This window comes from Phaenicophaeus curvirostris, chromosome 1, assembly GCF_032191515.1.
Source record: "Phaenicophaeus curvirostris isolate KB17595 chromosome 1, BPBGC_Pcur_1.0, whole genome shotgun sequence".
In the NCBI taxonomy this organism is placed as follows: Eukaryota; Metazoa; Chordata; class Aves; order Cuculiformes; family Cuculidae; genus Phaenicophaeus; species Phaenicophaeus curvirostris.
This window is the reverse complement of record NC_091392.1, coordinates 203,906,424-203,919,946: the sequence shown is the minus strand read 5'-3', so window position 1 is coordinate 203,919,946 and position 13,523 is coordinate 203,906,424. Positions and strand designations below refer to the sequence as shown.

Genomic DNA, 13,523 nt, shown 5'->3' with positions numbered 1-13,523 from the left:
CAGAACAAATAACTGACCAATCAAGTTAAAATCACTATCACACAACACATCAGGCATGAGATTAAAAACCATACAGCCACGTATTTGAACCAATTAATTGATTCATTCAACACGCTAAATTTAGTATGATGCAGAAAAACGTTGATACATTAATTCCTTCTACCTGTTCCATTTCTTGAGCTTTCTGTCGTTCCAGTATTTTATCTTTGTGTCTTTCACCTTTGACAGCTGCTACTGATGTGGTTTTCAATGTCAAGAAGTCTAAATTCATCCATTCTTCTCTCTAAAATAAACAAAGAATCCGTGTTCATACTTCCAGCAGAAACATGGCTTAGGCGTACAAATGAAACCAGTGCAACTACTGACAAATGCTACTTTCAATAAAAAGCACAGGGTTTTTTATGAACACATATGAAATGCTTCAATGAAAAGCAAATACAATTAAGAACTCCATCTTTCAATATTTTAATATTCACTTACACAAATAGATTTCACAAGTCTTTCTGTGATTTTAAATACATCTTCACAATGGATTTAAGACACTAGTAATGTGACTCATTCTGACTTGATGAGCTCTGACATCACTTCTAGGGCACACAAAATCTGCAGTCTCTAACTAAGCATAGTTCATACCTTGGCTATCCAGGCAATAACTCCACCCTCATACTAAACACTTGCACATCTAAGTTTTGCGAACAGTACCCACAATGACAGGTAGAAAACTGCATTTCCTAAACCTAAGATGGATCAAGGACATTTTAAAAATGAGCACCACTCTCTAAAGACAAGCAGGATATAAAAAAATCTACATATACCTAGGCTTCAACATTACATCTATTTTGAAACATGTCCTTGCAGAAAAGTCTTCTTATCTACAGTAGGGTTCAAGTCTGAGTTGTCAATCTGAATAAATGCCATAGGTCACATTTCCTCTGTTATTTAAAAATTATACCAGGCAAGGCACCAGAGAATTTCAGAGGGGAAACAAAATTCCTGTTCTCATATCTCCTCTAAGAAAAAGAAGGAATTGAAAAATAATGCATCTTCAAGTGATTCAATGGTATCTATGCCCACATTAGAAAGCAACGTGGATCAGCAGAAATGTATGTACATTGCAACCTCTGGAGGTCATCTGGTCCAAGCCCTCTGCTCAAGCAGAGCAACGTGTTGCCCACGACCACATGCAGAAGTCTTGTAAATGCATCCACGGTGGCAATTCCACAACATCTCTGGGCAACCTGTCCCACTACCTGGTCACTCTCACAGTAAAACATTATTTCCTGATGTTCAAATAGAAAGTCATGTTTAAATTCACGCCCATTGCCTCTGATCTCGTTCCTGGGCACCACTGAAAAAAAACTGTCTCTGTCTTCCGCAGCTTCAGAACTGCAGTTTGGGAATTTCTTTTGTTTGTCTGTCTTTTTTTTCTCTAATTAAGTACTCTGGACTAGTCCAAGACTGGTATAATGGAGTACCTTAGGTGCGCTTTGAGAACATACTTTCTAATTTGGTTTAATCCAACAGGAAAGGGTTTACATTGTCCAAAATTACTTCATAACGTGAGGCAAAATACCAAAAAGTAGGGATATCCAGGAAATTCCTTTCAAAGCACACTCCTCATCCACAAACAAGACAAGACCAGGGTGCACATTATACAAGAAATGCTTGGAAAAACTGTTTTTTCAGTTTTAATTATTGTGATATATGTAAGGATTTATATCTCATTACTTTATATTTTTTCAAGAACATAGATATGATTCAGAGATCCTTTTTATTTCTGTTAACAAAATGCACCAATCCAGAAAGAGAAACAGGGACTTTTTCAGGAGTGGAATTAAACCATTAAAAAACATCACTTAAGTTACTAAAATCAGTTTATTTCAGAATGATTCTATTTTCCAGAATACACGCTGCTTACTGAGTACAGAATTCACCTTGAAGATCAACAGGCATTGACTCCATAAATATTGTGGTCGGAAAGCTCTACACCTCTCCCTTTTATATCTGTTTAAGCACCACAGAAGTAAAAATTCAACTATGGAACAGCCACCAAAATTACGCCTAAAAAATAACAAGTCTAATCAAGATATTTAAGTTGACCTTCAAGAAAACCAAGCTAAATTGCTAAGGTCTCAAAATATGATGAAAGGAATTGGTGCTAAGTAACTTCAAAGTGTAGTGCGTTGTTAAACACCAAGCAAATATCAGACAGTGAAGTCTCCCGATGAATGAAATCTCATCTTTACCTACCTAGACAGAAACATTAGCGTGTAAAAGAGGTTTTGTTCCAACACACTGCAAGAGAACCATCGAGAAACCAAAGCACGTTTCACATTTGGTCCTGCTGAATTTATTTCTGGAGTAGTTATCAGACTGCTCACCTGCAGGGAGGGTTCTTTCACAGCATCTGATTGCTCGTTGACCTTCCAAGCCTTTTCTGTGTCATCTGACTGTGACACATTTGACTCAACCCACTCAACTGAAGAATCCTACAAAATAGAGTTGAATGTAAAAAGTAATAATAACATCTTAACTGTTATATGTTCATAAAATGCAGTAGTTACGAAGTATCTTGATAATCAAAATTTATGCTGAATGCTAAGCACCACAATATAATACTGCTCATTATTTAAAAATACTAATAAAAATAGAATATCGATATTCCCATAGGGGATTGTTCCTTCAGAATCAAAACATCTCACCATACTTTATGAGTACACCCCAGTATTTGGGATGTATGATGCCAGGTTGTACTGGCAGTTTACTACGGTAACAGTGCTAAAGTTAAAGTTGTCCGAATAAAGCCAAAACCAATTGGTTTTATGGCATTACAAAACCAAAATAAAAAAAAAAATCTAAATTCATTATTAATTCTGTTTTACATTAAAAAAGTAAAACCAGTAACAGTATAACATAAAGCACTACACATGCTATCTCCTCCTATTTTCATATTTGACTTCCTCCACTAGCCTTTCCAAAAAACGCACTGAGATTTTACATCTGAAGCAAACAGGACCCCATTGAACAGATTTTCTTTGCTATTCACATGAACATGTGATGAAAATAACAGATTTTGGATCAAAGTTATCAGCCAAGGCTGTGCTGTATCACCAGGACTCACTGATACGATTCGAGGGGTTTTGATGGCTCACATGGGAACCGTGGGACATTTGTGGCTTAGGCTACTTCCCATACTGAAAAGGATAGTTCACTCCTGATAGCAGTCCCTGGAAGATAAATCTCATAATGCTGCATATTCCTTCACTCAATAAAGGAGGCTCTCAGAAAAGAAAAAAATCACAGTGCTACCTCACTTGCTTCAAAATGCTGGGAGGATGTTTTAAACGATGTGGCCAGAAAGCAGCACCCAGATTTCTAATGCAGCCTCTGTACTGTTCTGGCAGTGCTCCTCAACATAAAGGCATCTGTCTACAGATTCAAATGCACAAGTTTGAGCCTTCCTTCAGACTCACATACAACTCCCATGTGGCTCAGTTTCCACGGCTGAACATTCATGGAAAAAGGCAGCAGTAACTCATGCTTAAAATCAGTCAAGTATTTGCAGTTTTAGACACGTCCTTCTATCACACACCACTGACAACAGGGAACTTATGAATTTTTCCACTGTATCCTAGAATGAGGGTTTTCTTCAGATTTTCTTCTGCTGATAAACTATAAATCCCTCAGTTCCTAATGAGAAGAGTTCAGTGTTATAAAATTGATAAGCACTCACGTAGCAGTATCTTTTACATTGATTAAATATGCTGTATATTAAAAAGACAGATTTTGCCATGTTTTTTTCCAACAGAAAACAGTAAAATAAGTCTGAATTTTACTAACCACGTGTACTCACGCAGTCTAAAATGGTGCAGGTTATTTTGAAACATTTTAGTTTCTTACTCACCGAAGAACTATCAGATAAGTGATCCTTCTTTTCAGATTTATGCTGCTTATTTTTCTTCTTCTCTTTCTTAGCTTTTTTTGAATGCTTATGCTTTTTCTTTTTTTTCTGCACAGAATGTTCCTACAAGTAAACGAGAACCAGCAAATCAGATCACCCACATACAAGAAACACAATCAGAACCTACCTACCAAACCTCACTGAAAAAGGAAAAACACACACAGCTGGACACAACCACATTTTACTTCTACTACCCTCTCTCTCTTCTCTTGTTCTCTATCGATGTTCTCCAACATCCATAGCTGACTATTCCTTCCCCGATTAGTAGCTTTTTCCACTAGAATTAAGGTACTATAACTATACATTTAATATCTTCCACACTACATTTATTTTGGTCAAATCTCTTCCTTTGGGAATCACTGCATCCATCAACACACATCTGTCCTTTGTTGAAATATCTGCAATGGTTTCTACACTAATAGTAAATGATGGGACATTCAGAGGTTCCGTTAAGGTTTCTCCTGTGAATGACCACAAAGGGGATTGCTATGAAGCTTTGGATCCTCCAGATTTCTTGCCATGGGACTATTCTTGTCTGGCAGCATTTGCTCTTCTGCATTTGGTAGAAATTCAAGACAGTATTGAATAATCAAAATTTTTCCTCTTTGTAAGTAAAAAGTTATTTTCACTTAAAAAAAAAATGCTAATATTGAAGCACAAAGAAATCAAAAATTGGAGAGGTTTTAAAGACCATCTTAAAGCCCTCAAAGCCTTCTTTTCATACAAATATGCTGCAAAGTTAACACCACAACTGGATGATTTACAGGTCCATCACCTTTTCCAGTTGTTCAACATGCTCATTCACATCATCAAGCACCCAAGTGTCATCACCTTGTAGATGCTTTAGCAGATCACGCCTCTGTTCCTTTTTATACCTAAGTGTGGCCTCAGACAGAGAAGAAAAATAAGCAGATGGAGTTCGGTAGCATTTACTTAGAGCACAACTTTGTAAGCCTCACTGACAGAACCAGAAACAATTTTGAGACCTGTGCTTGAGAACTTTTCCTTTTAGAGGACTGCAGTAAATACACTTCCGAACTGCATCTTAAGGAGGAGATTCAGCTAAAACATATTCTGCACCTTCTTTGCTCAAGCTACTGTTTTGCAGCTCTTCTAGCACCGATTTCATTCCATCATAGAATGGTTTGAGTTAGAAGGGACCTTAAAGATCATCCAGTTCCAGCCCCCCTGCCACAGACAGGGACATCTGCCACCAGACCAGGCTGCCCAAGGCCCCATCCAAACTGGCCTTGAACACCTCCAGGGTTGGGGCAGCCAAAACTTCCCTGGGCAACCTGTGCCAGTGCCTCACCACCCTCATCATGAAGAATTTCCTCCTTATGCCTAGTCTAAATCTGCCCCTCTCCAATTTGTAGCTGTTCCCTCTCGTCCTATCACCCCATGCCTTTGTAAAAAGTCCATCCCCAGCTTTTTGGAGGCCTCCTTCAGGTACTGCAAGGTTGCTATAAGATCTCCTCGGAGCCTTCTCTTCTCTAGGCTGAACAACCCCAACTCTCTCAGCCTGTCATAGAATCATCAAGTTGGAAAAGACCTCTGTATGTCCTCATGGGGAAACTGCTCTGGCATTCTGATCACCTTTATAGCCCTCCTCTAGACCCACATTCCAACAACTCCATATCCTTCTTAAATTAAGGATTCCAAAACTGGACACAATACCGCAGGTGAGGTCTCACGAGAGAAACAGAGGGGCAGAATCACCTCCCTTGACCTGCTGGCCACGCTTCTTTTGATGCAGCCCAGGATACGGTTGGCCTTCTGGGCTAGGAGCGCACATTGCCGGCTCGTGTCAAGCTTCTCATCAATCAGCACCCCCAAATCCTTCTCTGCAGGGCTGCTCTCAATCACATCACCCCCCATGCTATATTGAAACTGCGGATTGCCCCAGTCCTGGCGTTGGTCCTTGCAAGTTTATTATGATCCTAATTTTGTGTGCGATCAATCTTGCAAGTTTGAGTTCTGGGATTTTGTTTGTTTGGGGGGTGAGGTGGCTGGTTAAATAACTAAAGCCAAATGCTAAAAACGTAAAAGGATTTTTTTTTAAAAAAAAACAGCACTAACCCTCTACTCTACCCTTCTGAAGCCGCATCTGGAATACTGTCCAGTTCTAGGTTCCCCAGCTCAAGAAAGACAAGGAACAACTGCAGGGAGTTCAGTGGAATGCCACAAAGATCATGAGGAGACTGGAGCATCTCTTATGAGGAAAGACTGAGAGACCTGGCTCCATTTAGCCTGGAAAAGAGAAGACTGGGAGGGGACCGTATCAAGGCTTATCAGCAGCCCTTGAGCACAAGAATCTATAAATACATAAAATAGAAGCCAACTAAGATCAGCTTGTCACTATGTCTTCATTTAATTTTCTTTTTGTCTGTAGTAAGAGGTTAAATCTTCCCCTTCTCTATAACAAAAGGTATATTTTAAATAAAATTCCTATTTCCTTCATTTTATCCAAGTTATAAATACATATAGCATAGAATGAAGTTAATATTATAAATAAGGCACAAAAGCAGCTTCTCTACTTATTAATTCTAATAAATTAAAAAAAACAGGCAAGTATTCAGGTAATTCAGATACATGATCTTAATAAAAGAGGTGGATTATTGTTTTGGCTGAAGTATAGAAATACGTATTCAGAACACAGAATGACTAGAAGTCATCATCAAGCTGCAGACTGTTGTCTCCTGAATACTAAATGAAACAGGGCTGGGCAAGATGAATCTGTAGTGGCAATGCCACCAGACTCTTAAAAAAAGAGAGAGACAGACACAAAAACACCAGGTGAAAGTTCCTTTCTTCTCGGATAAAGATACAAAATACAGAAGATTCTTAAGATCCATATGTGAAATTAATAGATTTAGAATATGAAAGAAGTAGTATTTTCACTTCAATTATGATTTTAACATGAGTTAGGAAGCAGTGATACCCTTTGATCCTTTTTATCTCAAAACTATATAGCTCCCCCTACCATCAAATTACAACATTCATTTTTATTTTCAGGGAACAGTTTCCCTTCACACACACACAATTATTTGAAGAGGGGTGGAATCTATCTGCACCATTTCATTAGCTTCAAATCTTACCTTTCTATTTTACTTGACTTTTGTGACTCAGGGCTTACTAGCACCTAACTATTCTTTCTTACTAGTTTTTCCAACCCCTATAGCAGAGATTTGGAACTGGATGACTTTTAAGGTCCCTTCTAACCCCGACTATTCTATGATTCTATCCTTCCAGTACTTAAACACAGCCTACAGGAAAGCTGGCGAGGGGCTCTTCACCAGGGATTGCGGTGATAGGACAAGGGGTAACAGTTTTAAGCTCAAGAGGAGAGATGTAGATTAGATACTAGGAAGAATTTTTTTACTGTGTGGGCGGGGAGGCACTGGAAAAGGTTGTTCAGAGATATCACAGATGTCCCACCCCTGGCACTGTTCAAGACCAGGTTAGATGAAGCTTTGAGCAACCTGATCTAGTGGGAGCTGTCCCTGTTCACGGCAGTGGGGTTGGAACTGGATGATCTTTGATTCTTCCAATTCTGTATTTTATAATCAAGTCCCTTGTCAGACTCCAATAGTCTCTTGCCAGCTCTAACAGTTTCACATCTGTTGATCCACAGGAATTAAGCATTTAATTCCCATTAAAGTTCACTACTTCTTTACAATACCACAAAAATATCCAAGAATTTATCTTTTCCCTTTTACAGATGAGTACTTAATGCTAGGTACATTCTGAGTCACTGCTGCAATATTTTTATGGGTTTTTTCCTCCATTAGTACATTTGGAAATACCTCTATTTCAAAGCAATGCGTTAATTACACATAATGCATGCTACACACAAACACAGAGGAAGGACCATTACAAGCAACAACCTGCCAAGAAGGGGAACAAAGCATCACGCTACATGATGTACTTCTACACCTTAATAAAGCTGCTCATAGTCTCCTTTGCACCAAGCATGAGGTGAACCACTCCAAAACTTCTGTTGATACAGTGTATAAAAGCTATAACTACTCCACAGCACTACATCAGCAATGTTTGCCAAGGTGAACAGTAACAAACTCTTCAGTCATTACCACAGGTGGGCCACAGGGTCATGGATTTCACATCCCCATCTGAATGAGGAAGGAAACCAAGTGTAGGGAAAACGCTTTTTGGTATTCATTAGGCAGGTCTCTTAAAAGCAGCCTGCACGGCTGCTGACAACAGTATCTGCTAAATGAAAAACAAAACTTGCTCCAAACAGCTCGCGTGCAGTAATACACCTCAGTGCTGACACTAACACCAAAAGCCGTAAAAACCACACAATGCCACCCCAGGAAGAAGTAGAAAAAGATCAAAGACACTTCCAACAGCCTGGGTCTTGGTTGCACAATAAATGGAGGTTGCTACATGACAGTTCCCCAAAGATGTCCAGAAATGGACATGCCAAACCTAAAGATGGAGGCTAACACATTCCCTCCCCAGCCCACAGAAACCCTCGCCAATGCTCTTTCCTGACTCTAGCTCTATGTACTATTTCAGCTGTCAGCAAGGCCAGAGAAAATTTTCCATATCACTGCCACACAGTTTCCCATCTTTAATTGTGGTCAACCTCTAGCTCCTCAGACAATAATCATCACTACTCAAAAGCAAAACACTCTCGTTTTCTCCAAAAATGAATTGGAAAAAAACCACAGCACACCATCAGATCAAGACAGTGTAAGAAAGACATCCAACACAGAGAGCAAGTGCTAAACTGCTCTAATGGCTCCTGGCCACTGAAGGGCACAGTTGTTTTCCCATAGCTCTTCTCTCTGCACTCCCACTTGCATGTTTCCACCACCTCTTCCCCTGCACAGGCATGTCCCTGCACTCTTGCCTCAATGGACTTCAAAGACTACCCTCACACAAAATGCATCCCAAAAAACAGCAAGGTGCAGCTTCCTGCAGATAAAGCTTCCAAGGTCATCAAGGATACCAGTTTAAGCATAAGGAATGAGCTAAAACAATGTGTACCTTGGAGAGGAAGGGAGCAGGAGGAAGAAGCATGCAAAAACTGCTCTTGGCAACAGCTTTCTGTCAGATAAATTCAAAAGATGTAACGCCTAACTCAGTCCTTCAGACATTAACATAGGAGGTCCAACCCAAAGAAAACCAGATTGTGCCTGTAACTCTTTTTATTTAACAAATCAAGAAAACCTATTATAGTCACTTTCAAAATAGTTCCCTTCTGAGTTGACACAGAGCTGCATACAATGCTGCCAACATACAAAGCAATTCTGTAGGTCATTGTCATAGAATCATTACATTGGAAAAGACCTTTGAGAACATCAACACCAACCTATTCAGAAAGGCTGTTGAGAATCTCCATTTTTGCTTTCAGATCTCCTACTAACAAAAAGTGGGTTCCTTTGAGTACCGACTTGTTCTTTGGGAAGATGTAGTTATTAGCTAAAAATTGCTTCACAAACAAAGCACTGAGGACCGGTGCACACCCACATTTTCCAACCAAGCGTAAGGAAACATCTATATCTGAACATACATCCAGTTGTACTGAGTGAAGGGATCTAGTTGAGCCTTGTCTCACTGCAACAGGTTAGAATATGTTCTATAGTTTCTTTTTCTCTCCCCTCCTACTCTTGATTCCCAAGTTACAGGGTCACATCTCAGTTTTTTTGTGTCAGACCTCGTAAGGCACACAAAATGTAAAATATAAGCTTTTATTTCTAATGTCAAGTCCATCATCCATCCTATCACACAATCCACTCCACTCACTTACCAACTCCAATATTCAGCTCTTGGAAAGGCTGCCTGCATTATCCTCCCAGCTCCCAACACCTCAAAGCTCAAGGAACCTGAACATACCCTTCCACGCAGTTGTAATGCTCTTATACCAATTCTCAACCTGGATAACACATTTTTATGAATGCTTAGACTGGTTTTTATATAATCAATATTCTAATTATTGTTACATCCACAAAGCTTTCGCAAGGAGGGAAGCGGAAACACAGGAGAGGGCTTAACTTCCACCCCAACTTGCAAATCACAAGTGAGTCAGAGCGATGCCTCTTGCTCCACCTCCTCCTGACAAAGCTGTGGAAACACCACTGTCTTTGTCAAAAGGCACAGAAAATGGGTCAGTGAAAGGACCATCAATAAGCATTTCAGAACAGTCAGGCATGCGATTTAAAAAGCAAACTGTAGATGTCAACTTTCAGTCAGAACCATCTGGGAAGCAGTAACTGTTTCTGCTGGTAAAACTGCAGGCACAACAGATAAACAGATGCACGATGGTAGACACTGCTGCTAGGGAACTGCAGGCAGATACTTCATAGGAATGCAGGGCCTCTCCACTCCTGTGGCACGAGCTCTAGAGGAAAGACTTACAGAATACAACAGCGAAGACATCCGTCTTCATCACTCACCTTCTAAAATGACCTGCCTGTTAAATCTAAAATGTTGCTTGCAAAAATGCAGAGGTTCTTCGCCCGAAGTTTGAAAACCTTTTGTGAAAAGGCATTACTCATTTCTCACTGTCACTACTCTCCTAATATCACTCAAAGATTCAAGTAAATATAGTAATGCTGACATGTTTATTTCCTTTGACAGAGAGCATCAGGTCTCCACACTTCATAGAAGACTTCAAAAGAAAAAATGACAAGGAGGTGCTTAGCATTACAGTACTGAAGCAACTTCCAATAAATAACAGCTCTACAACCCCTAACAGCAATATCTTTTGCTACTGACTTCTGTCTAAGGAGACATTTCAGTAATGTTTTACTTAATATAGAAGTCAAAAATTCTGCCAAAGCATTCCATAGCCTCAGCAAATACTAACCACTGCAACAATCCAGTGGCTCAGCTTTTATAAGGAAATACCTGATCAAACTTCACCAGGGAAACCTGCTGACTTCACAGCTTGTTTACAGCTCAAATACAGTGAAACTAATGAAACTGTTACAGGTTGGGGTATTTTTTCTAATCTTAGGTTGCATTTTCAATGAAAATTAAAAAAAAAAGTAAACAAAAAATAGAGGTCTAAGTCAAAAACATCAAACAAGATGTTTCCAAAAATAATGCCTTAACATCTCAAAAAATTTTTAGAACACTAAATAGTAAAACTAAACAAAAAAATTCTTGTTTGTGCAATGACCTTGTTTCAAGGGACCATTTACGTTATTTCAAGAACATCACTTATTGGTTTGAAACACTGGAACAGGTCTTATTTACCTACACTCAACATTTAGATTGTGGGATGGAAGAATTGAAGACAAAGAATAGAGCTATAAGAATGTTAAACAGTTTCATAATACCTGAATCATAGAATCACCAGGTTGGAAGAGACCCACCAGATCATCGAGTCCAACGATTCCTATCAAACACTAAACCATGCCCCTCAGCGCCTCGTCCAACCGTGCCTTAAACACCTCCAGGGAAGGGGACTCAACCACCTCCCTGGGCAGCCTGTTCCAGTGCCCAATGACCCTTTCTGTGAAAAATTCTTTCCTAATGTTCAGCCTAAAGCTCCCCTGGTGGAGCTTGAGGCCATTCCCTCTTGTCCTGTCCCGTGTCACTTGGGAGAAGAGGCCAGCACCCTCCTCTCTACAACCTCCTTTCAGGTTGTTGTAGAGAGCAATGAGGTCTCCCCTCAGCCTCTAGCCTTCTGATCACCTTCATAGCCCTCCTCTGAACCTGTTCCAACAGTTCCATTTCCTTCTTATGTTGAGGATTCCAAAACTGGACATAAAACTCCAGATGAGGTCCCACAAGAGAGGAATAGAGGGGCAGAATCACCTCCCTTAACATGCTGGCCATACTTTTTGATGCTTCCCAGGATATGGTTGGCCTTCTGGGCTGCAAGCGCACATTGCCAGCTAATGTCAAGCTTCTCATCGACCAGCACACCCAAGTCCTTTTCACCACAGTGCTCCAGCCCTCTGATCAACCCTTTACATATCATTTAAGGAATGGCTGAGAGCTGGGACTGTTGAACCTAAGGAAGAGAGAGGGGATGGTGCCACTTTATCATTGCATGTATCGGAAGGAAGCATGCAAAGAATACTGACCCTGGTTCTTTCCACACGTGGAAACACTGAAACATGTAATAAGTGAAACACCAAGTGGACCAATTGTACAGTTGCCACACTGGAAGAATGGGATGTCATCCAGAGGGGCCTGGACAGGCTGGAGATGTGAGCCTTTGAGAACCTCATGAGATTCAAAAAGGTCAAGTGAAAAGTCCTACACCTGGGTCGGGGCAATTCCCAGTTTCAATGCAGCTTGGGGGATGATGTGATTGAGAGCAGCCCTACGAAGAAAGACTTGGGGGGGGCTGGTCGATGAGACACTTGACGTGAGCCAGCAACATGCACTTGCAGCCCAGAAGGCCAACTGTATCCTGGGTCGCATCAAAAGACGCGTGGCCAGCATGTTGAGGGAGGTGATTCTGCCCCTCTATTCCTCTCTTGTGAGACCTCATCTGGAGTATTGTGTCCAGTTCTGGAATCCTCAACATCAGAAGGAGATGGAGCTGTTGGAACGAGTCCAGAGAAGGGCTACAAAGATTATCAGAGGGCTGGAGCACCTTCCGTATGAGGACAGGCCAAGAGAGTTGGAACTGTTCAACCTGGAGAGAAAAAAAGGCTCTGAGCAGACCTTACAGCGAGCTTCCAGTACCTGAAGAAAGCTGTTCACAAAGGCTTGTAGTGATAGGACTAGGGGCAATGGCTATAAACTGGAGAGGGGCAGATTTAGACTAGACATACGGAAGAATTTGTTCACCATGACAGCGGTGAGGCACCGGCACAGGCTGCCCAGGGGAGTTGTGGCTGCCCCATCCCTGGAGGTGTTCAAGGCCAGGCTGGATGGGCCTTGGCCAGCCTGATCTAGTCGGAGGAGGGGGCAGGGGAGTTGGAACTGGATGGGCTTTAAGGTCCCTTCCAACCCGAAGCACTTAAAGATTCTACGAAAACGCAGGGCCCCCGGGCGCTGCTGCCCGAACCCAATTCCCGGCTCCTTTCCGCCGGCTCCCCTCGGGCTCACGGGGTTCCCGGTCCCCGCTCCGCCCTCGGGGCCGCTCGGGCTCCTCGGGCCCCACCTGCGCCAGCATCGCCGGCCGCTCCCGCCGCTCCCCGCGCTCCGTCAGGCTCCGCTCGCTCCCCAACCCCGACGCCTTCACGGCCCTGCCGGAAACCGGCCGCGCAGCAGCTGTGCCGTACGGCGAGGCCATGACACTGTCGTAAACGGCATACTAAGAGACGTCGAGAGGGGCGGGAGCGCAGGGGGTGGGGCCGGAAGGGGGCGGGGCTATGAGCGGGAGGGGCCAGGCTGGGGGGGCGGTGCCAGGAGGAAGTAGGGGCGGGGCAGCAGCGGAAGGGGCGGGGCGACCGCTTAGGGGGCGGGGCTAAGTGAAGAGGGCGGGGCGAATAGCAGGGGCGGGGCTGTTCATGGGGCGGGGCTAAGAACGACGGTTAAGGGTGGGGGCTAAGAGCAAGGGGCGGGGTTAAGAGTAAAGGGGCGGGGCTAAGAGTAGAGCAGGGCTAGGAACGGTGGGGTGGGTTAAGGA

The 13,523-nt window shown here is 42.2% G+C and overlaps 1 protein-coding gene across 2 annotated transcripts in view; it reads right to left on the bottom strand.

The window, feature by feature from the left end:
* CWF19L2 (CWF19 like cell cycle control factor 2) overlaps window positions 1-13,187 on the bottom strand; it is a 72,567-nt gene extending 59,380 nt beyond the window's left edge. The window contains exons 1-4 of one of the 2 annotated variants that reach the window (XM_069883487.1): window positions 13,056-13,187; window positions 3,905-4,024; window positions 2,382-2,489; window positions 164-283 (exon numbers count right to left, since the gene is read on the bottom strand). In XM_069883487.1, the coding sequence (XP_069739588.1) occupies window positions 164-283; window positions 2,382-2,489; window positions 3,905-4,024; window positions 13,056-13,187 (480 nt within the window). Of the gene's footprint in view, window positions 1-163; window positions 284-2,381; window positions 2,490-3,904; window positions 4,025-4,736; window positions 4,844-13,055 lie in introns of those variants that run through there. The other variant, XM_069883488.1, reaches the window with a different exon arrangement.
* Between the last annotated feature and the right edge of the window lie 336 nt (window positions 13,188-13,523).